Source organism: Aythya fuligula, chromosome 12 (genome assembly GCF_009819795.1).
Source record: "Aythya fuligula isolate bAytFul2 chromosome 12, bAytFul2.pri, whole genome shotgun sequence".
Taxonomy (NCBI): Eukaryota; Metazoa; Chordata; class Aves; order Anseriformes; family Anatidae; genus Aythya; species Aythya fuligula.
The window spans coordinates 8,735,414-8,759,676 of record NC_045570.1 but is presented as its reverse complement, the minus strand read 5'-3'; the positions used below and the strand labels follow the sequence as shown (position 1 = coordinate 8,759,676).

General features: G+C 45.7%; 1 protein-coding gene across 1 annotated transcript in view; it reads right to left on the bottom strand.

Annotated features, from left to right (window-relative positions):
- The window catches only part of GLG1 (golgi glycoprotein 1), a 65,988-nt gene that overhangs the window by 5,669 nt on the left and 36,056 nt on the right, over positions 1-24,263 (bottom strand). Inside the window, exons 6-25 of the mRNA XM_032195724.1 lie at positions 24,151-24,222; positions 22,304-22,487; positions 20,252-20,466; positions 16,506-16,627; positions 15,758-15,859; positions 13,688-13,841; positions 11,916-12,053; positions 10,526-10,612; positions 9,419-9,481; positions 8,625-8,738; positions 8,139-8,227; positions 7,138-7,255; positions 6,013-6,105; positions 5,327-5,464; positions 4,154-4,277; positions 3,668-3,810; positions 3,334-3,435; positions 2,695-2,802; positions 1,977-2,097; positions 59-165 (exon numbers count right to left, since the gene is read on the bottom strand). Of these exons, the coding sequence (XP_032051615.1) occupies positions 59-165; positions 1,977-2,097; positions 2,695-2,802; positions 3,334-3,435; positions 3,668-3,810; positions 4,154-4,277; positions 5,327-5,464; positions 6,013-6,105; positions 7,138-7,255; positions 8,139-8,227; positions 8,625-8,738; positions 9,419-9,481; positions 10,526-10,612; positions 11,916-12,053; positions 13,688-13,841; positions 15,758-15,859; positions 16,506-16,627; positions 20,252-20,466; positions 22,304-22,487; positions 24,151-24,222 (2,394 nt within the window). The remainder of the gene's footprint in view (positions 1-58; positions 166-1,976; positions 2,098-2,694; positions 2,803-3,333; positions 3,436-3,667; positions 3,811-4,153; positions 4,278-5,326; positions 5,465-6,012; positions 6,106-7,137; positions 7,256-8,138; positions 8,228-8,624; positions 8,739-9,418; positions 9,482-10,525; positions 10,613-11,915; positions 12,054-13,687; positions 13,842-15,757; positions 15,860-16,505; positions 16,628-20,251; positions 20,467-22,303; positions 22,488-24,150; positions 24,223-24,263) is intronic.

Below are 24,263 nucleotides of genomic sequence, written 5' to 3'. Positions count from 1 at the left end.
ACAGAAAGATCCAATGCCAAAAAGCGAGGGGGTTTTCTGAGCTCTGTCACATAGTCACCTTTGCAGCATAGCTCCACATTTCAATGCGATCGTTGAGGCGTTTCTTGCATTCAGGCTGCAACCTCACACGCTTATCTTCCAGGGCTTCCATTAAGCAGGACATCTCTGTAATGGGCAGAAGATGGTGTTACAAAACAGAAACAGGGACTTCAACAACATGCTGCGGAAGGGCTGCTGCAGAGGAGCATTCGAGCATTTTAGTTCTATTAAAGGCTGAGAAATTTGAGACTTTTTTTTGAGAATTTTCACTTCTAAGAAGATTAACATTACATCTTGAAACTGTAGTTCATGCGATTGACGTGACATTTTAGAAAGTTTCATAGATTTGCACCTTCAGCAAGCTGTTCTTTTAATTGTGCCACTGTCCTTTAGTAGTCAAAAAGATCAAATTCAGCTCAGGAAAGTCCACAGTGCATCTGTCTCCTTTGGCTTGTTAGGAGTTTCTCTTGGTCACCAAGGACATTTTAGAAAAGTTTCACTTCCTACATTTTCGTAGTCCTTGCAAAGGAAATGGGATCACAACGTTTTGGGTGCCTACTTCACAAGTTCTTTCGTAAGCTCACAGATGAGACACTGGCACAATTTTTTTTGTTGTTTTATACTTCAAATGCCTTATTTGAATAATGCCTAATGGGATGCTTTCTGCTTTGCAGCAAAGAGTTACTTAATTCATAGCAAACAGGCTGTAAATTTAAACTAACTCCAGACTTTTTCAAACAATTGTCTGCAGTTCAAACACTTGGCGGCAGATCTCTCTCTAGGCTACAGGCTTCTGCATCTCTTCAGTGCAAAGACATTAGAACACACATCAAAAGAACTCCGACAAAACGGGAAATAAATAAAGGATATCCAGAATTTCAGAAGGGCATCCGGTAACCACCACGAAAGATAACAGTCAGGAAAACATTTCGTTGCTATTTTTAATGACCAACTCAGAAAGATGGAAAAGGTCAGAACTTTTTAACCCAGCAGCTTTTCTTAAAAAGCCATATGTACCAGCTAGCCAGCTAACATAATAGCGGCAACAGCGCAAGAGTTTTGACTTCAAACATGAAGAGAATGGGTTAGGAAATACCAAATAAATTATATTTATTTCAACTGGCTGGAACCTGTTGAACTTAGTCCTAGAGGACTTGAAACAGTTGATGAAATTGCAAAGCCTTAACAGCTACGTGAACTTAGAAAATAAAGATTACCTATCCTCTGTAATATTGGAAAAGAAAAAAGCGATATATTCAAGCAGAGAAGAAAAGTAAGAGGATCAAAGGACTTCGGTTCAATTTTATCTGTCAAACACAGCCAAACAAAGGAAGGAGCCATGGACAAATATTGACGTGAACAAAGAAGGATCAGGGGGATTGGCTGAGAATAAATCTTGTGAGACCAAACTGATTTGCTTCTGTAAGAGAAGCAGCTTAGTTCCAGTGAAGCTTTTGATACAGTCTAATGTAACGCTCTGATGAGCTTGAGAGCTGTATCCTGTCTGAGGCTGATACAGGCCGGAGATAAGCATCACCAAAAAATTGAGTCCACTTAGTCCAGCCCATGCGTAGTAGGAGCTCATTTTCAGCAGGATTTAACTGAGCAGGGGTTTTACAGGAGGGTTACGGATCTGGTGTCACACTTTTTTCAGTAATCACATGAACATAAAATATTCTCTTTTAAAATGGCAGATAAAGCTGCAAGAATATTACATTAGGATCACGGAACTGATCCTGCCTTGGGCAGGAGGGAGAACCAAAACGTTTCTTGATACACCCCTCAAACAGTGGCATCTACCACCTCTGCAGCAGTTCCACCTCATTACCCACAAAAGACCAGCAGAAATATCTGGTACTTAAGATAATGCTGGCAAGAAAAGGCAGCTTAAGGCCCCGAGGACTCAGAGGTTGCATGAGTAAAGCACGAGTACTTACGGCGCCCTCTCCCCGGTGGAATAGCAGCACAGTGGTGCTTGATGTCTAGGGCACAGGCTGTGTGCAGCACTGGGTCCACAAATATGTCTGCTTTGCTTTCTTTCAGCATGTTGAGCACTTCCTGGGGAGGGAGAAATTACAAATACATCTCAAAAAAAAGGAGAGAACAAAACAGCATCGCTCAGACTGCTCAATGTTTCTGACAGGTGCTCCATTTTTTAAATCTAGGATCATAAAGGCGACACTGCCGCTGGATAAGGGTACAAATGCTGGTCTAGGATGGATCAAATGTTTCTGCTTTTATAGTTACGTTTGCTAAAACTGCCATATTAATCTAAAATGCAAAATCAATTTTTGCCAGGGCTACTTCAGCTGGAATTGAAGTAAGGTTTCCTTGCCACAGGGCTGCTCATACAGCCCTCAAGCACAGGCAGTGCTGAGGCCACGCTCAGCGTTCAGGAAGCGTGCAAGGGAGACACCAACAGCAAACAGATTAACAACAAGAAACTTTAGCAACTCTAACTAGGAAAGGATCCAAGCCTGGAATTGCCAAGTGAGTGCTGTACGGCACAATTTTCACTGGCAAATTGAAATTTCCAGAACTCTGGCTTCACACTGACTGTAACGTGGCCTGGGCTGTGATCTGGAAAAATACTTGAGCACCAACTTCTGCAGGGACAGGATGCCTTTCAGAGCACGTTCAATTTACTTCCTTTACCTTCTTGCACATTTCAGTTTTTATTTTCAGCAGATTGACTTTCAGACATTCTTCCACCTGCCCGGTCTGCTCCTGAGCTGCTGCTTCTTCAGCACACAAACTGGAAATCTATTTTGAAAAAGGTGTTTTAAGAAGAGAAAGTAGTTCATGACAATCCTGTTTCTTGTAGCACACTGATATCCCAATACATTAGCTCATCAGAGCGTACAGCCAGAGAACAGGAGCTACTTTACCCCCAAGAATCCCCTAAGCCAAACGTGAGCTGGCTCATTCGATTCACACACCCTTTGAAACCGAACAGCAAGAAGTCAATGTTGCTGTACTGAGAGGAAGAGGAGGAGGCAGGGAGGAAAACAGCACCGAAATACTGTTATGGTATGAAATAAGCAATATTTGAGACCTGGCCTATCTAAAGCTATTAGAAGAGAAAGGTCAACAATCCGACTGTATTCCAGTTAAGGCTGACAAGACCAGAGAACAACTGCCCACCATCCTTCCACCCATCTTTTTTTTTTTTTTCTTTAATACAACAGCAAAGCAGTATTTTTCCATAGTGACAAGTACTGATGAGAAAGGACTTTGTTAAACACCAATGGAGTTTCCATCCTAAATAAGCAACTGCTGAGCCACTTTTCCTACCTCATCCGAACAGTGCATCTGGAGCTGGGGATCCAGACGATAATCAAGAGCCGATTCCTGGATTATCACTCGAATTTGGTCCTCACAGTCTGGAGAGAGACGCTATTAAGCGGAGAAAGTCATTAACCCATTCGATCACCTTTATTATCATAAATCAATCACCTGGCATTTCAACCTATGTATTCTATAACACTGAGTAGGAGCATAAAAACTCATTTACGTGCAGACTATCGTATATACTGAACACACCACGAGTCCAATTTTAATACATTGTTCGATGAGAATTGCACAGCACAATCCTGCAGCCTGATTTTCATACATCAGCTCTACTCACCTGGTCTGCATATTTCAGCTTCAGGCAGGAGATGACTTGCCCCTCCAGTTCTGTATCATCCTTAGCCCTGTTCAGGATGTTCTGGCAAAATTTCGGTATGTCTGCTTTGCAGGCCTTCCTGAGCACTGGGTTTAAACGGTAATCTAACCAGGAAAGAACACAGAACTTCATTAGATGTCTCAGATCACAGAACGTAACAGTCCAAGAGAGATTTGACAGAAGTTTCCTGGATGACATTCTTTTTCCCATAAATATAATTCTGGGGATAAAACAGTATGTTCCCACTAATTCATTTTAACTTGTGAGGTAAGTGATGCTTCAGGAGTAAAGCAGACCTAACAACACGTGTTGACCCTCAAGAACTTGGCGGAATAAAGTCTGTGTGCACTGACAACTGGGAAAGAAAAAAATGAAGCCAATACTCTTCCAGCCATGCAGAAAATTCAACAGCTCAAAGGGCAGCTAGGCATTTTCAAAGGGGGATACCTGTGTTCTGGGTAATCTGGCGCTTGGTTATCATTTGCTTGCATTTAGGATCCATCACTTCACTGTTCTTGTTTTGCTTTAAACACTGCAGCATATTTTTTGAGTCTGCCTCTGGACAGAAACGCTACAAAGAAAAAAGTCCAAATTTCACCACAAACACTTGAAACAGCAGGAGCTCACAGATTGCAGAACCACACACCCGAGCTGGAGGCGCACACAGCTCCCTGCTCCCCAGCCCATCTCCAACTAGCCAGAGCAGAGCCACTCTAAATTGGCCATGGGCGTGAATACAAATATCTGTGCTTACAGCACAAGCACTGAGCCGCACAGTCCTGACTAGCTTTTAGGCTGCAGCTTGTGTTGGTAATATCAAGAGTAATTTGCCTTTGATTTTTTCCAATTCTTAAGTTACAGCACATCTTTACAAGACATGCCCGTTTTATCAGATCCCATATCAAGCTGCTTTCATTCCCCTTTATTTTAGAAACTGGAAAGGTAATCCGTTAAGTCCAGACACACTCTGGTGCTCTGCGTAAGTGCTGGCTGGACAAAGTGACAATAAAATACTTCATTATTAGCATTCGGGGCAAGTTAAGACCACAGATAACAAGAAAGCTGAGAATAGGTCACTGACATTAACTTGCCCATTCCTGTCCTGAATGAGATAGCCAGAAGCTAACCAGCTTATCCACAATTCAGACCACATTATTTGTTTCTTCTGTTAGAAACCAATTCTGCAGCTCTAAGGTAAGGCTGGTGCATTTTCTAATCCTCGCTGTTTCAGAGAGGTTACAGGTCTTCCTTTAAAAGCACAGACCTGCTCTGAAGAGCACCGAATTCTCAAGATGTTGAGAATTGCATGCTTGATGAAAATCTGCACACGCCAGGTCAGCAGTGAACCGACGATGTTATTCCTCTCTGTAATCATAAATTCTCAGCGTACAGGCTTTGATCTGATATTTAGAGGACGTAAAACTAAAAGAACCCCTAAGAAACCTTTGCCTGATTCAGAGTCAGGAACCTGATTGCTTTGCATAAAAGCAATTGTCCTTCTGAAACAAACACAGCCATTTTGTCACAAGTCTTTAAGGGAAGTTTAAAACAAATAGTTTAAGACACTAGAAAGGCTCTCATATCCCAACCTCCCCCCCAGATCAGCACACTATCCATCACCTTGATCATCTGCTTGCAGACTCTCATGAGCGTGTAGTCCAACTCCGGATCCATCATCTCTGTCTCCTGCAGTTTAAACACCTTCTGGTGGCACCGGGTGCTCAGCTGCTTCTTGATTTCTTTCAGGCATTCGATGATCTACAACACAGCGTTACAGGCATGACGGAGGCACCGTGGGCAGGATCGTGCCATATGCTGCTCCAAACCCAGCTACGTGCTCCCCTGCTGGCTCACCATCTTCACCTGACTTGTGCAGCTAAGTTTACGATGCTAATATTTATCAAAAAAGCAATTACCAGGGCTGATATCCACCACTTGTCTTAAGCTCGTATTTTCCCACAAACTTAATGAAACAAAGGCCACCTGGACCTGTTCCAAAACCCCAAACCTCATCTTGAAGATTACACCCAAGCAATCTTCAGCAACATTTGCAGTAACCGGCAGCTAATAGCTTAAAATCAGCATTAAGTGAGGGATGCCTTGCTCACAGCACTGCATTCCCTCACTATTAATGCTTGCGAACTCGTAAAAAAAAGTTAAATGCTCCAAAACACTGACAAAAGATTTGAGTGATATCAAAATGAAAACCTAAATCTGCATTCAGAGACAAAAAAAAAAATGATCTTCACAAGTTTCCCAAAATGAAAGCACAAATTAAAGTGTAAATTATTAATATGATCCATTACCTGAGCATTGCCATAGGGCACATTTTGGCAGTAATTCTTGATGTCACTTTTACAAGCCTCATACAGTTCTGGTTCAAGCCTGATATCCTCAGTCTGCAGGATAAATTACAACACAAACTTTTCACTAGGAGTAATAATTAAAAGCTTAAACAGAGTCCTCTACTTATAAAAAGGAATCAACTGTCCCAACAGGCAGGTTGAATTAAGGCTCTTAGAGGTAAGAAATAGTGTCAGTGGGAACTCAGCTACACAAATCCATAAGTGAATCAGTTTTGTGTGGTGGTGTTTGGTGTTGTGTTTTTTTTTGGTGGTGGTGGGTTTTTTCATTTGTTTTAATGCTAGAGAAAGTCTTCTCCATTTAAACCAAATTCCAAAGCTAAGAAATTGTTTTCCCTGCTCCTCCTAAAATGGCATCAACACAAACGTCTGAGACAGCTAAAACTTCTCCGGTGAAAGCTAAAGGAAATTTTAATAACCAACCATCTGTTGGGTGATCTAGAGAATGTGAACGAAGCTCCCTGCTTTTAGTGATGCCCACCACTTAAATTCTTCCATGTGAAAGCAAGAGCACTGCCTCTTCTGCTACAGGCCTACGAGAGGTGAAGCTCTGACATCCGAACTACCAGATAAAGCCCTCAGGTTTCTTGCTGTCAGTACTGCAGCAGGAAGCTAAGAGGCAGCCTCGCATACTAGAACAAGCACTATTCCTATTTATCCACTGAGCAACTTCGAGGGGCTAGAGTCAAGGTGATTCATCTGTTCTTGTTGCCTCAGTCTGCAAAACGAAGCTCGTATTCTCTCCTGGAGGACTTTAAGGACATCAACACATGTAGCACATTGCAATTGAATGCCCAACATCATCATTTCTAGCTGAAACTCCAATGACCACTCAGCTTGCTTTAGCCTTCATGAGACTATAGATAAGGCACTGAAGTAGACAATCAGTATTTTCACTGTGAAGGTCAATTGAGCCTGGATTTGTAAGAGAGGAGCGGAATAAAAATAAATTAGATACATCTTACAAATGAGCTTCATTATTTTTTTTCCAGGGTGGACAAGCTAGGAAACTCTGACTACGAGACCTTGCTAGAAGAGCAGGCAGGCAAGAGTTTCATGCATGTTTACCATCTCCAGCTCCTCAACGCGCAGCTGCTTGCGGCACTTCAGAGACACCCTGTGCTCCTTGGCATCCTGCAAAGTATCGTTGCGCACGGTTGTGCTCAGACAGATCACTACATCCACCCTGCAGAAAAGACAAGAAGTTTTTTTTAACCCCTGTACTCTCCACTTCGATCAACCAGTACTGGTGTTGGAGCACCACACCAGAGAAATTTACACCAAGGATCTAAACATAAAAGTCCTTTGGGATCTACGGCTACTTCTAGCCTGGGTACAGCTCTGTACAGAGTAACTGATCACGATTAACCCCCTAAATTGGATGATATCTAATTGGGGTTTAAATCAGCAGGTGCAGTAATATATTCCAAACCCCACCACGCTCCCTGTACAACAAGACCTGCCCTCAAGTCACTGGGCACTTGAGAAAAGCCTTACTTAGCCTCAGAAATGCACGATGAAGGTGAATACCTACATGGATGGCACTGCAAACCATCCTTTTGCGTTATGGGAAGGGCATCTCTATCATAAAATGCAAATAGCCTTGCCACCCATGAACAGGATCAACCTTGTGTGTGATTTAGCCTTACATCGCTGGAGAAGGATATTAAAAACTTCCTCCTGAAATGAACAAGCCAGCTAAAGCAAGTGCAGTGTTTTCCTTTTCCAGCTCAGCAACTGAAACATTGGTAGCCTGTATCTCAGAGGATGATGGATCTAGCAAGGATATAGAGCATCCTGGGACACGGAGACCACAAATTGTGATTGCTAGCTATTTTCAGAGCATGAAAAATAATAAAGAGGAAAGCTCATATGCAAGGGTAAAGCAGAAGTACTTTGAAAGAGGCAGGCAATGCCTCTACCTTAAGCATCTGCAGGACAGTTATTAAGGAAAAACACAAAAAAATCAGCCTTCGGAGGAAGTCCAATGTTTTCTGTCACATGAAATATCTTGTAACTTTCTTACATATTTATACAATCAGGATGCTGCTTAGTTAAGCACTACCTACTTTTTTTTGATGTTGGGGCAAAGCTTCAGCACATCCTCCTTGCAAGCCATTTTAAACTTGTATGAGAACCTAAAGTCTTTCATTTGAACCTGCAGGAGAGAACAGAAATTAGAAATGTTGGTCACCTGGAGGGAAAAAAAAAAAAAAAAAAAAAAAAAAGTACATGCTGCCTGAAAGGACACTTGTTGAATCACACAATCAGCAGATGCTTCTGGCCACAACTTATCCACGTGGAAGCAAGGGGGATGAAGAAGCTGGGACCCTGCCTACCATATGCCAGGCTGGAGGAGGGCCTGGGGATAAACCAGCTCCAGAAGTGACCCTTTATGACCAGGCATGCAAGTACAGTTGTCTGAACTCACAAAAGCAACTTCAGTTGGAAATCAATGTCAGAAAAGGAAAGGGTTTCATAATTAGCTAATTCCTGTCAACACCCTCAACACACACAACCAGTTCCCACTGATAGCACAGAAAAGCACTACTCACCAGCTGGAAATGAGTAACTCCGATGGCACATTTTTCGTTCATTTCCTTCTGGTGTTTGTTCTGTATTAGACACTCCATCAGGTCCCCAGAATCAATCTGGTTATCTGCAACCTCCTGAAGGACACACAAAAGGCTTAAAAAATGAGCTACTCCCTCCAAGTCATGATTTTTTACACTCCTTAGCCCACTGCGACCAGAAAATAATTGAGAGCAGTGGAATTTACAGTCTCACTCTCATGAGCTTACACTCACCATCAACTCACCATGTAGCACACAAGCATTTACAGATACAGTTCAGAAAAGAATTGTTTCAGACGCATGCATGCTTTACACTCATGAGAAAACAATGCAGAGACTCAATGCCTCCATGAAATATTACATTTAGGTGCCTCTACTGCTCTGTAACTACTCAATCCTAGAGCAATGTAAGAAGCTATTTCAGCAATGTGAGCAGCTGCACACAGAGGAGGGGCTGGATGCAGTGCTCGGGGGCAAGGGGAAGGAAAAGCTTAATTTCCAATCTACTGTGAAGAGTAACTTTAAAATTGCCCTGTAATTGGAAATCTTCCATCTCCAGCTTTTGTGCTGGGGCTCTGACAACAGCAAAAGTACCACATGGAGCTAAGAATTCCTGTGTTCGTCCCCTCCCCCGATCCCCATCAAAGACTTCTGTAACTGCTTACTTCTGATTTTTACCTCTGGAGAGCAGAAAGTACGTCAAGAACTAATAATACAACCTCTAACCTTTCCCTCAGTGCTCTTTCCCAAAGATATTCAGACTGCTAAGCACTCACGTGACAGAAGGTCTGGATAATGGGCTCGCACGCTCTCATCAACAAGGCTTCGATTTGAATGTCCTGCAGAAAAAATGCACTATTTCATTTCACAGTAAATGGACAAGGAAAAAACTATGAAAAAAAACTGTCACAAGTTAACTGGAGCCAGTGTAGAGGGCCTTTGTTCGGCTGCAATTCAGCCAGCTCCACCCTTCAGTTCTGGAAATGCTGGAGTTCACTGCTGCCAGTAATGTGGCAAATGCACGACAAGCCTTCCGGACTAAGGGACAAGCTTGGCCTCCACAGATTAAAAACTCACTGCTTGGATAATGTAGTCTGTCTCCTCCAAATCGGATACTGCAGCACCAGAAGGCACCCTACACTCGGGTAGGAGTTAAAAATTAATGGTAGTTCTGAGCAAACCATTTTGTAACGCTGGAAGGAAGTGTCCCCTAGGGCACAGTGTTGACTGAAGAGGTACAGGGAACAATTTGGTGCAAGACAGTCAAACACGCAGCTTCCGAAAGCAAACAAAGCTGCCGACCTCACTGAAAAACCCTAAGCAACATACTCGGTAGTTATTTCCTGCAAAATATTCGGGACCCAGGGGGAAGTTGCAACATGGTACTCAAAATTACTTGCAAGTAGAACAAAAAATGAAGTCCCAGAAACGTTTTCCTCATCCACGGAAGTGTTTAAGGCCAGGTCGGACAGAGTTTTGAGCAACCTGGTCTAGTGGAAGGTGTCTCTGTGCATGGCAGGGGGTTGGAACTGGCTGAGCTTTAAGGTCCCTTCCAACCCAAGCCATTCTATGATATTTTGACTTGTACTAAAGGCGACTGGGTTACCTGCTCGAGACATCCTAGCTTCAGTGCCACAAGCTACTACAGGCTGGTGATGGCATTTCTCCTGCTTACCATCCTTAACTGCTGTTCCATTCTCTTCCTCAAGAACCTCACATGAAAACTAACACTGTACAGGGTAAAAGAGATGGCCTCTGCTTAATCTCAGAAATGTGCATTTCTGCAGCTACCCTTTTCTTTTTTTTTTTAAATAGTGTCAAAATGATATTTTTAACCAAACGTGCTCAACTCTCTCCTGAATTGCAGGCTGGGAACTGCTCACCTCAGACTCCAGCTCAGTAAGGTTTCCCACTATGTCTCTGCAATCAGACACCAAGTCGTCAAGATGGTCCTGAAGGCATTCCAGCTCCTATTAAAACAGACATTTCAGCGTGCGGTCTGAGAAACCAAGTTCAAAATTCAGGCTTGAAAGTGCAACACATACAAAACTGCCTTCCTTTTCATAAAGTCTTAAATCTCATTTAATGCTGCCCCTGCGACTGGCACTCATAGTTCAGGCTCCTAAATGCTCAGCACCATCTTCTTTCCTACCTTTGCCTTTTACAGTATCATTTGGTGAAAAGAATCAGCAGTCCTGCAGCTTTACTTGCGCAATAAATGGAGGATTACAGGCAATATCCCCAGAATCTGCACTCTGGCAGCAAGTGTTAGACCTGAAATGCTGTCAATACGCTGATCTTTCATTTCTCAAGGAGAAGCCTCCCAAAATAGCATATTATGTGAAAGCAGTAAAACAGTTGCTTTGAGCCAGTATCGGTATTTTCTTTTTGATTATTAACAGTTCTGAATACGGGGAACATGGTATTTTTCTATCTGATAACAACACGTTTTTCCTATTCAAATGAAAAATATGCCAACAATTTTTCTTAAGTTGTACAATTTTTGCATGTTGCACAAACGCACCAGTTTAAATTCCCCAGACTCGGTGCTGGTGGATTTTGTTTAGGTTTTGCTTTGTTTTACAGGGCAGCGGGTATGTGCAGAGAGTGACTGAGAGCACCGGTCTAAAACGTTGCCGCTGTTCTCAGAAGCCGCACGAAGCACTTTCACTTCTGGAATATCACATTTAGTTTGCCCTTTGCATAACCTTAATGAGGAGTTAATTACCCAAACTTCCAGTCTGCAATAGACACTTCAAAAAGTCAATGGTGTATGCTCTGCTGCATCTGCTGGCGAATGGCTCCTTCCCTACAGCTATGCTAGGGCACAGCAATTTAACATGAAAGTATTTGTTGAAACTTTGTTAAAGAGCAGCAGATGTTAGCTCAGCTCTCTATAAACACAGGAAGCATGTCAGTATTTGCCAAATGGGAATGGGATAAAGTTTATGTGGGAAATGTCAAGCTCGTAATAGAGTATTACAAATAAGAGTCAGGGTGGGGTTGCTTCAATGAAGTCCTTCTCGTTAGCTGTCCCCTTTCCCCATCTCATTCCTCTCACGTCGCTGCAGCTGTGCTGTCGGTGCAAAGCTTCTTCAGACGCCCTCAGTCTCAGCCTAGTGTAGTTTATGTTTCAAACTGCATGCATTTTTAATAGAATCTGGGCTATAAAGGGACAACTAGCTACGAGATGTTCCTTTATCCCGCCCTCCTCGTGCCCTTCCCACCCTCCTGGCTCTGAAGACGAGGCCGCAGCCGTGCCGTGCACAGTACCTGCCCTGTCTCTGTCTTTTCGCTGCACCACTTCCCCAGGTCTATCATGCACTTGTCCTGCAGGGCTGGGTCCAGCTTCACGTCCATGGCCCGCTGGTGGAGGATGCGCTGTACCTCCGCTCGGCACTCCCGCGATAGCTGCAGAGGGGGCAAAGAGCATTTAGCACACGGGGTCTCCAAACGTGTACAGGACACTGCCAGGTGATTTAATTGGAATGACCAAAAAATGCCCGGCCATCCGCAGTCCCAGGAGTCCTCCAGTGCTCAGCATGAGCCCGCTGGGGCCCACATGAGCCATCAGCCTCTTGGAGTTTGGAGTTTTGTCACGCCTTTCTTTCCATCAAAGGAAATTCAAAAGCAAGAGAAGGTTTAAGATGTCAAAGCAGCAAAGGTCCCTAGATTATCTGTTGCATCTCCTCTTCATTCAAAGCTACAGGCTGCTTAGGGAGAAGAAAGCCAGAATGGCTTTTGGTCCTCAAGACCAAAAAGGGAAGCCCAGCACAAGGCAGCGTAGTCCAGCTACAAATTCCTTTCAGCAATCCCCACTGCGGCATAACAGAGCCAGCAATTGTCAAACACTGTCAAAGCTGAGGAACAGACTAACAGTAGAAAATTCAAGGGATACTGCTGCAGTGCTTGCCAGACCTCAAGTGCACCGGTCAAAGCTTAAAACGTTACACACAACTTCCAGGGCTTTGGATCTTAGCTGGCATTTCACAGACAGCACCGCAGAAAGTAGAGATACAACCTCTAATGAGCTTGCTTTCAAACACTAAATTTCAAAATGACAGCTGCTCCCTTGGCCTACTTTCTAAAAGAAAAATACATTTAACAGCCTTTTCTCTCTGATATTATTTGCAGGGTGGCTATTGATTTCTTTGGTCAGCACTAATATAAAATGGAATTAAAAAGTCTCAACTCAGCACGCTAAGCAAGTGCATTAAAAAATATTCCTACAAGTGAGACGCTTTCAATCAATACTTGACCTCTGCCACAACAGACCTTTTATACCAAACTGTAGAAATTAATTTTTAAGCCAGCCCATTGTGTAACCCCAACTCCTGGGGGCCATGTACAGTACAGTGCCACAAGAAACGGAACAGAGAACCCAGCTGCTTTCAAGGGAGCGTCTTGATAAAGGCACGAGAGGGCAGCAAACTTGAAAAGAGTAGCTCTGAACCCAACCAACGTGACGATGGCGGATCTCCAGACTGCAGGGCAGCAAGTCAGATCCCTACTGTCTTCTTTAAAGGCAGCATAAGCACATTTACCCGGACAGTGCGCTCCGAAGAATTGAAAGCGTGCTTTATATCAATAGGAAGAGTTTAACAGACTATAATCTGAAGTTGCACTCAATTCCAAACTTAATTAGAAACAGCTCAGGAAAGCTGGGCTTGGGAAGGCCTTTTAGCATAAAACCCATTGTGCTAGCTATCTGCAAGGAATCACATTACGCTTTGGAAAGAGGAGGGAGGACCGGCTGTGTCTGTGCAGACATTCACAAGGAGCTGTCAGCACACAATTCCCCCTGGGGGCAATTGGCCCATCTCAGTGTGATCGTTTTGCCTTACCAGAACAGTAACACAGACCTTCAGGGCACGCTCAAGAAGGAGCTGGGCATCTGAACTAGCGCAAGAAATGCCCGTGGTAAAACTTCTTACCAGCTCCTGAGAGTTCTTGCAGTTGCAGCACAGCAAGTCCCACTTCCAGATGCAGGTTACAACCAGCACATAGCACAAATCAAGCAGCAGAAGGCTGCGGCCAGCACTTACCCTCCTTCCCTGCTCCTCGGTGCGGTAGGCATGCCTGTACAGGCAGGAGAACACCGCCCCCGGGGGCATCAGCTCGCTCGTCTCGTTCCAGCCGTGGGTATGGCACAGGCGGGAGGCGTCTCCCTGACACTTGCGGTACAGGACCGTGTCCAACCTGCAGACAGAGAAGCCACCACTAGCACTTCCATTCCTGGGGCACCTCACACGCTCCAACCTTCAGCCTTTCTCATTCTGAAGTGCTTTTGAGGCAGAAAAATCCACCTCAAGTTTCCTACACCACCACATCATCTAGCAGCAGCACCCAGCCAGCTGAACCACCTGGTGGCAAAATGCCTGCCCAGCAGTTTGGGATCAACTCCGTAGTCTTGCAAAATTAGATCAAGATCTTTAATTACAGATCAAATCTTCAATGCTTCCCATTCTCTTCTACCTCATGTCAGCCAAACGCTGACATGTGAAAAAAGAAGTCATCTCCTTGACGTGCCACAGCAGCAGCGAAGTGGGTGCATGCCGTGTTCTGCTCGTACAGTATCTTACATTTACCTTGCACTGCTGCCATTTTGAAACGCCAGTTTCATACAAATCTGAGCTAGATTAATTATTGTCTGCTCCGGATCTGTGCTAACTGCAGGCTCAGCCGTCCCTTACTTTTGCATACAAGAAAACTGCAAGAGCAGATTTCTTAAGACAACGCCTACTTAGATTAAAACTAAGGCAGAGATTGCCAACTTCCCGGAATGGAAACCTGATTTCTACAATGCTTTAGAAGGTATCAAAGTATACCAGCGGACAAAATTATACTGACAGCAATAAAAGTAGAAAGAAAACCACAAAGATCTCTATTCTGAACATCTACACTAGGCATCGAGTACAACAGTTTCAGGGAACAGCGGTTAAACAAGAAAGGCGAACCAACGCTGCCCTGCCTGCAATATGAATTAAGATTATCTTTATTCCCAGCAAAATGCAAATACTCGTTTTTTGCTTTCTTCCAATCAAAGTGTGGCTCAAATAATATTTCCAGCCTCAGCTGGAAACATGGCAGAGGCAGGAAAACCAGTGATGAAGGGGAAAAACAGGAGGAGGAAAAAAATTAAGTATTCTTGTCTAGCTATGGAGGCAATTATCGAGATGACTAAACAAGCAGCCACGAAGCCGTAGGTTCTGTGGTCCGTGAAGCTTCTTGTGTTTTAGAAGCAGAAGATCACAGAGCATATCAGCTCTTAACTACCGGCAGCGCTGCCCACAGGTACCGCTGGGACTCAGATTTTCCTCATGTCTGATTTGAATGCCCTCTGCAGCAACTGCAGCCCACAGCTTCTGGCCTTGCACTCCCCTCAGGGTCACTGAGAATCATTGTTCCATCTCTTGCAGAACCCCCCATTTGATGTACTCCATTTCTTTACCTCTCAACCTTCTTCAGAAGAAAAGCCAAATGTTTATTTTTTTCCTCGTTGCTCATGTTTAACAAATTTATACCCCACTTGCAGTCATCTTAACCCACACAGGCACAGGGGGCTCTGCAGATATCTCAAAGCCCTGCTGTGATTTGATGAAATAGATGGAAAAGTTGTGCTCCAAAGGGAATCGTGTCCACTCTGCAGGCTGTAATCACACCTAGACAGTTTCAAACAAGGCAGAAGCAGGAGACCTCCTACAACCACAGCTCTGTGACATTTGGTAGCTTGTTTTCCTAACTCCCCTTTTGTAGCACACAGCAGATAAATTGGCTGCCTCCTACACGTAAAGTGACCTTCACTGTGGCCAGAAAAACTTCTTTTAATGAAAGATGTGTTGAATTTCAGAACTCAATCTCAAGGCACCTCCTAGGGCTGCACCATTTCTTTTAAGTGTATAAAAAAGCCTAAGTGGGCATCACCCTTACTTTTCCTCACCAGCTTTTGCTTTTATTGATCTAGGCAGGTATTGATGCCCTACAGACCTGGCACAATTAGAAGTTCACTCTCATTTCAACAAGAACAAGCAATGCTGTTTGGAAGGGATTCCTAACGCATCCAAGCACTAAACACAAGCAGCAAGCGAGGACACAGTTTGTTTTACAGTACTCACTTCCAGTCACGAGATATAAAATACTGGAGCTCCAGGAGCCTGTGCTCGCAGTCCTCCACCATCTTTTCTGTATATAAGTGCTCCATCAGGCAAGACAGAATCCTGCAACCAGAAGAAAAGGAGTTAGGCAAGGGACACGATCATGCTGAGCTCCCTTGTAGCAGTCAGCGTTGCCAAATCAGTCTTCCCAACAAGCCATAGATAAGACACTCAAACCCAGTGAAGATGATCTTTCTCCTTCAAAAAGAGGACGTCAAAAACAGCTACATACCACATTTACACCCTCACATTTCCCCTTTTTAGTTATCTCAGCAAAGCTGACACATAACAGAACTGTAAGGGGTATTTTAGAGAGAGCCTGGCTCAGGAGATGATACCCATCAGGCCCAAGATGAAGGAGCCGTTTGGCTCTGCAGCACGGGTTTGCTTAACCAGCCTTTCAAAGCTTGCTGCCTCTCTTTGTGATATTGCTAAAGACTTACGTAGTGAGGGAAATTAGCACATCAAGCGTTACAAATGTAAGCCTGAGAAATCTACGTCCCTCAGCAGCGCAAACCCGCTCTGATATGGGAGCTCTGGGCCTGCTTACGGGGCAGGGAGGGAGGCAGAGCTTGGTTCACACCTCAAACCCTGTGGGAATGGCAAGGACTCATTCCTGGCCTGGATTTAGTATCTACACCGCTCAGCCACACAGCCTCTGAGGGTGCCCAAGGTGACCAGGAGCCCGGTGTAACTGCGAGCCACCTACATGGGGTCCCCGGAGCGGATGTGCTTGCAGGCCGTCTGTATGACCGACTCGCAGGCCTCGTTCAGCGCGCGGTCGATGCGGTAATCTGCCCCGGGGTCGGTCTCCTGGATCAGCGTTTGGAGCTGGAAGAAAGAAATTGTGGACAGGGGAACTCAGTGTAACGCCCAAACCTTTCTTGTGCCTTGATGGCAGCCGCATCCTATAAAGCTGACAGCAGGCATGCGAATTTGTCACATTTCCATGGCTATTACCTACTGCTCTAAGCTGAAACGCAAACCAGTGTTTAAAGTACAGCTGCCGAGCTACAAACAAAGCCGAAAACATTTCTGAATTGTCTAGAGAGGACACCAGACAAATACGGGATGAAATGTCACACCCCATGAAGCAGCGTCCCCGCAGGGATGCCCACTCGAGCTTTTAGAAGCCAAAGGAACCACAATTGGACCTATAGGACAAAATTTATTAGCATATTATTTATTAGCATATATAAAAAATAATATAAATAAATTATTAAAAAGCATATAAATTATTAAAAAGCATATAAATAAATTATTATTTATTAGCATATATCACAGAAAAAGCAGGGTGCTGGTTCTCCTTCTCCTTATCTACTTAGTTCTGGGGGAGCAGGCAGCTTTCTCAGCCATCACCAGCCCTGAAGCCACTTCACCTCCCAGAGACCGATGAGCCACAGGGTGAACCAGTGTCACTGTTCTACAGGCAAATGTTTTCAGCTGACAAAATGAGAGGAAAAAAAAAAAAGAGCTTGCTTGGAAGGCAGCTGCACATGGACATCCAATGGTTGTTGTCCTGACACCTACCCAACCAGATCCAAAGCACAGCTGCAATTTTATCCTCCAGCTTCCACAGCCTGCACCTAAACGCCACCCAGCAAGCCGTCAGCCTGGAGAAAAGGAAAGCTGGCACTATTTATCCAGCGGGAAGCTTCTGACCAAGGCAGACCCACGACGCCTGGGAGGAACACCAGGTTTTCTGCAGCTCAGTCCTGGCTCAAGGATGCGGGCAGCTTGGAAGAGCACTGCTGAGCAGGCACAGACTGCTGGGTCAAAAATTCTTGGGGTATTTTCAGAGCAAATGGATGCTGCACGTGGGACACTGGTCCTGCTCCGTGTCAGAGGTTTACATAAAGCAGTGTCAGGTGTGATACTGGAGCTCCTCCCTCGAGGGAGGATGTAAGAATAAAACCTCAAACCTGACGTTTTAAGGTTAAATTTAAGGTGAGTAAACTGGCAGCGTTTCAGAGGCACCAGCTCGATTCCAAGCATCCTGACCTCACCGTGCTGCCTGGGGCATGACTGCAGGATGCCAGGTCCTGATTCCCACCCCAGTGGGAGATGCAAAGCTGGGAGCCAGTGCCCTGGCTGCAGGGAGGGGAATATTGGCCCCGCTAACAGGAGTGAGGGTTTTACAGAAGTTCCTCCCCCCCACAGCTAACCCTGGGTGCTAAAAGCAGCTGGATAAGCTTTGTAATCCTCAACTTTCAACTGACTTGGAGCTAAATTCAGTTAATTATCGATTTATTAGCCATATTAAGAACTGAAAGCAGGGATATCTGCCCTTTTAGCCGGGATTACCATCTTACATGCTCAAGGGACTAAACACAAAAACCCGCAAAGGCCAGAGCAACAGAAAAGCCACTTATTTTCAAAGCAAATCCGAGGTGTTAGCTCCCCCAAAGCAACACGGAGCTTGCTTTATGTGGCAGGATGTGCTCCAGTTCTACCTTCTTTGAGAGGATTTCTTTCCCCATCACAAAATGCAAAGGCCCACAGAAGCACGCTAACAGCATGCGTCTCCTCACTGAGGGCAAGGAACCTTTTATAAATCATCTGAGGGCTTGTAGTTGCTCTTGGCAGATGGGCAAACACCCTCCTTTCGTAATGCAAGACAAGCAGAACGATGCAGGTCAGTCGAAGAGAAAACAGGTCCAAGTTGGACACTTCCCACCCCAATTTCATCTGGCAAATAGTGTGGGCAGGAGCCTGGCCATGCAGCACCTGCAGCGGGGGACTGCAGGACAACCCCACTGCCCCGGGCTAGCCAAGGGACCAGGGCACTACCAGCAATACCTGATGATGTTAATTAAGCACCAGAACAAGGCTGGGACACTCCAAGTACAAAAACCAATGTCTGGAGACAGATCCAAAGCAGTTTTCCGACAACGTTCCCCTCCCTCTAAAGTTACCATAGGAAGTAAAAGCAGGGAGCTCGTTCCAACACAATAAATCCAAACACAATAAATCCAAAAACGGAACAATAAATCCAAACAGAACAAAAGCAGTGACTGCAGACAGCCACACCAACCCAGCCAGCACCACTCACAAGCAAATCCACCAACAATTTGGCACCTCGGAAGTTGTAGGTAGCTCTACAACAGCACTATGCCAGGCCCCAGGTACTAGGACATTTTTATTTTTATCCTTGCAATCATCTATTTTCTTTTGCCCACAAAAATTAAATGGCATTCTGTAACATCAGCATTCAATTTGCTCACATTGCCTCTTGCAGAGGCCACAGCAGAGGTCATTCCACATCACGGGGAGCTGTTACCAAGCCCAGCTGTGGCACAAACTTACTGCACAAAAATGCAGCAGCGGCTTCATGGGAAAGGAACCAAAAACAACCTCCGTCTAGATTTCCACAAGCATATTTTCCCCCCAAAGTCTGAAATCTCCTATCACTTTTGGGAGGTTTCCTGCCTCAGCTGAAGACTTACCCTGAGCACGCATTTCATCATCTAGAAGTTATTCCCAAGAACCAACTCCTGGTAATTTGCAGGTACTCAAGGACTGAGGCAGAAAGTTTAGGTTCACATTTAAAATTTCATCACAGAAATGTCCTATCCCTTAAAAAAATAGCAGATACTCATTTCTTTGACAACACACGCAGCTAACATTTAGGATAGCATAAATGGCAACGTTTTGGCCCCAGGCTTTAAACTACATTTCCAGTGGAAATGGACTATGGAAGCTCCATGTATCGTGGGAGGTCAAGAGCATCCATCTCCCAGACTCCTACATCAGCAGGAGCACTCCTCAGCTGCTGTCTGCATTGGTGTCACTTTTCCAGGCTCATCTCACACACATGGGCTGAAGGGTCACTAAAACCAGGATTAGGTATGAAAACATAACACCACGTTAAGCAGCACTAACGAGCTTGGAAAAGTATTAAATAATCACTTTCAGTTTAAAGAGACTACAGACAGGACACAACTGGGCCTAAACTAAATTTTTAAAAAGGCAAAAAAAGAATCAGCCCATTTTAAGAAGGTATTTTGGAGAAGAATGACCATTCGCTTCAGTGGCTGCAACCACAACGGTGCGCAGCAGCACGCTGTACCTGAAGTTCCACGTCCATCATTCAAGATCAAATAGCAAAATAAATAATACTGAGTGGGGAGTTTCTTCGAGAAGGTTTGGAGCATTCCCACCAACAGAGAGAGGCACAGGAGGAAAAGGGAAGCAGAGGCAATGTTTTAAAACATAAGGTTTCCCTACAGCTTACATCCAGGACAGAATTCCACAACACGAGAAGTGCTGGAGATCAAATACAAAACCCAGAGCAACTCAGGTGGTATTTTTTGAGAAGGAAGCACTGCTGACGTGCTGCTAAATCCCAAAGTTACACTTCCTATCACGGTAACAGGTAACCGACAGGCAGGTCGCTGCCCGTGAGTGCTTTAGCAGCCCCGCTCCCCAGACCCGAGGTGAGGAAAGCCCCCTTACCGCCTGCTGGCAGTTGAGCCCCACGTTGCCCTTCTCCCCCCGCACCACCTTCATCAGGCAGTGCAGCGTGCGCCCTTTGCGGTGCAGGCCGGAGCAGTGGTGCTCGATCTCCCCCCGGCAGCTGAGGATGATCTCGGGGCTCAGGGAGAAGTCCTCCATCAGCATGCGCCGGTAGTCCAGCATTTCGCCCTGGCACTCGCTGCTCACTTGCCGACCTAAAGCCAAGAGAAGGAGACGAGATTTAGTCCTGGCGCCCTTCTCGACCTGGATTCTTTGGGCTACCGTGGTGCTGGAAGGACAGGGACAGCACCCACACGATGAGAAAATCCTGATGGCAACCAGCGTGCCACGGCAGGCACCTGGGGACTAGACCAAGCATTGCTTTGGATCTTTTCATTTCACTGAACCTGCAAGATCACAGTTCTGTGGACAAAAAACACTTCTGGGAAGATGAGGACAATATTATGTTGGATCCCACAGTCCAGGAGCTGCTTTTGAAGAGCAGCTGAAAACGCTCGGTGCATCTGCAGCTCTGCTGCACGGGTTACCTGCCGCCTGTACACTCCAGTGTGTGCTTTTAACTCTGGGAATGGAAGTCACCTCTGGTAATTTAACAGCTTGATACGGAACTGGAGGAGGAATCTGTCTGGACAGCATGGTAAATGCCTTCTCTGAGGAAAGGTTTTCTAGATCAACAGCACATATGTGCTCAGGAAGCCAAAAAAAAAATAGGACACATTAACAGGAGAACATACTGAGCGTCTAGCTAACCAACTGTGGTACAAAATTCACCTTTAAAAGTGCTTACATCCACTGTAAGCTCTTCTACAATCCCATCTAGATAGGTTGTTTTGGGAATCAAGAGGAATGTGATGGCTTTTTTCTCTTCCCTAGCCTCCCACCATGCTCTGTTCACACGGGCACAGCTCCCCACTAACGGAGGCCCTACCCCACCGCAGGGGCTCCCAGGCATTTTTGGGCAAATACTTGGGAGTGTGAGGAACAACAAGTGTTCCTCCAGGGCTGTGCTTCATGCGTGAGCCACACCAAAGCCTGTTCTGTGGAAGCTGAAATCAGGAACTGAACAGAAGTTTTCTGTAAATCAGGAAAACACCTGCCCTACTGCAGGGTGAGGAAGAAAACTCTTCTGCAAACAGCACACATCATTTCCACATCAATCAGAAAGGACGAGCTATTCAAACTCGTGAATGCAGGCTGCTTGCAGAGGTACAGCAGCCTTCGCCTTCCCCTCCTGTGCCAGAGCCACTGCAGCACGCAGCCATGCCGCTGAATCATAAACCACCAGCTGCACGCCAGGGGAAACACAAACAGTTCTCCAGTGCAGATGCAGAGGATTAAAACATGCCAGTTTTACACATTATGGCAACTTCATGGAGAACCTTCAACGAGGTCTCGCTGTATAGGGGGGCCTATATTGCCTTTGGGACAGTCACTGGTGTTAAGTTAGCGTAAGCTGGAGATGTCTTAAGTGTATAAAGGATGTTCTCACACTTACCAGCCTTCTATGCAGCATAAACTAGGGAAGGGGTATAGAAATTAAGGCATTTACCCAACCTACATAACTGTAGAGGAAGAGACATTACTTACAAGAGGCACAGGATTAAGTGGAGGCATGGGACTGAGCCCTGTCTTTCCCCGAGTGGTGATAAACAAGATGCCCGTTGTGTTTTAAACTAGCACCATAGTTAATGCTTACTGCACAGGAGGGAAAAAAAAGAGCTGTTTGAGTCCATAGTGAATAGAAGGATTTGCAATTACACATCAGTCCAAGTGGGATTTACTATTTTGCATTTTAAACTTCTTGCCTAGGCAATAAAAGCCAGCGTCAGAGGCTTACTCAGCTATCCTCATCCTCAAAACACCGCCAAGGAAAGCGTCGCAATGAGGAAACCTGCCTTTGGAACAGACGATGGGAGGTTACTTGGAGGAGGTGACCACAAATAGGTGCTGAAGCTGCTCGTTCAACGTCCAAAAGAAAACTTTTAACATCAACACCCCACAAGTGGCATCTCTCGGGTCAGCTCCACTCACCTCTGTGCACGGCCGACTCCAGGCACATCAGGAGGTAGGACAGCCTGGCCTCCCGGGAGCGGGGAAGGTTCTCCACGTTGCAGCGGTACTTCTTCAGGTCACTCTTGCAGGACTTGGCCAGCGAGTAACTGACTTTGTAGTCCTGGGCAATCAGCTTCTGGCGTGTGGTCAGCGCGTCACGGCACTGCAGGGGACAGGGTAACTGGATTAGCCTCCACGTGGCACAGCAGAGAGCTGGATGCTGCTGCCTAGGCTTCAGGCTGGGTTTTTAAAAGACTAAAGCTCTAAAATTCACGCGGTTAAGCTGGACTGCAGTTAAATCTGGCTCTGCTCACAGAAGCTGGGCGGTTAACAACCCACACAGGTCGACAGGCCGAGGGTTTTAAAGGCTCTCTTTTCAGGGATCCCTGCTTCAAACTGCACATTCATCCCGCTGTCTGTGAAAGGCGCTGGCTGGGAGCATGACTCACGGCAGTAACTGAGATCAGGCGCTGACATTTATCCCAGCTCTGGTACACGCTCACCCCATGCCCTCAAGCAGCAACTTTTCCCAGTCACATTTACACAGCAGCGGGCTCTGGGGATTTGTGCCATCAGACAACAGCCAGGAATTTCTTCCCATTTTCCCACAAGCAGTGGGACTCACAAGGATGTGCTGTGCCCAGACCTGAGCCCAGGAGCTGCGAGAACAACCCTTTAAGCTCCCACAACACCAACGACTTCGCCTGTCCCACCCTGGCAGCCACAAGAGCAAGAGCAGATTTTGTGCCCCTGCTGCTCGACAAACTGGGCCCTCAGAGCACCCAGCTCCCTCCCTGCCAAGCCATCTGCTGCACCTCTGCCTGACCTCTCGACACCCTATAGCCAGGCCTTACAAAGCCAGGCAGCTTAGGGTGGAAGAGACCCCGCAAAAACAGCCTCTGTACAACCCAAAAGGGGCTAAGCAAAAAGAGCAGCCCAGTTCGGTAACCTGTCTGTACAGAATGAAACCTTTCAAGCCCTCGGGGATTACTCCCTCAGCTTTGGATTTGTTAATTGGAGGTAAGCTTGCAGATGGCTAATGTGTTTAAGGAAAAGAGTCTGATCACCCCCGGCCTCTGCACTGGGCTTCTTCAGCAGAGCTGCTCCGAAGAAGGCCTTACAGATTCCCATCTTGGTATCCCTTCAGTTGATGTAATTCCTTTTAATCCCCAAAATGCTGCTGCTGCAGAAATCACTGAAGGCACTGCTGCCTTCCTCAAACACCTACGCTGACACAGCTGCACACAAACTGTGTTCAGGACTGACTTTCCCGAACAACTTTGTTGGTGGTGTTGCAGAGCACATCCTCAGGATTAGAACAAGGAAAACTTCCCTAACTCAGCTGTGCCTCTTTCCCACGCACTTCCCTACTTTGTCGTCAGCCTCCGAAAGCCTTGAAAACAAAATAAAATAGACAGCTTCCCGTGCCAAGACATTTGGTCATTTTGTTTCTGACGTGCACGTTATGAGAGCGTTTACCAAGGCTGATACCCACCACGCGGCAGCTTCCACTTTCAGCACTTAAATCACAGCGCTCCCACTTCAGCTCTGAGCTTCCCTTCCCCAATTACCCTCCCAAAAGCTTTGATTTCTTTAAATCCTTCAACTTTAAAGGCTGGAACTCGAACGCAATTAATCCAAGCTATCAGCATGGAGCTGGGAACACAAGCGTATCAAAGCAAAGGCTCTGCTGGAGCGGCTGTTATCGGACCACGGAGCTGATGGATTTTCCCCAGCACGGGCGAGGAACAACGGAGGAGCCTGGGCTGACGAAGGACCCGATGGTTTCTGCATTAAGGACGTGTCTCCCTGAGACAGACACCTACCTTCTCACTCATTGATTCCTCAAACTTGTGATTAAAGAGGCACTTGTAAACTCGGCCTTCCCCAGCCTGCGTCTGTGAAGCAGAACAGCAATATTTACCGTTAGGGATGGGGC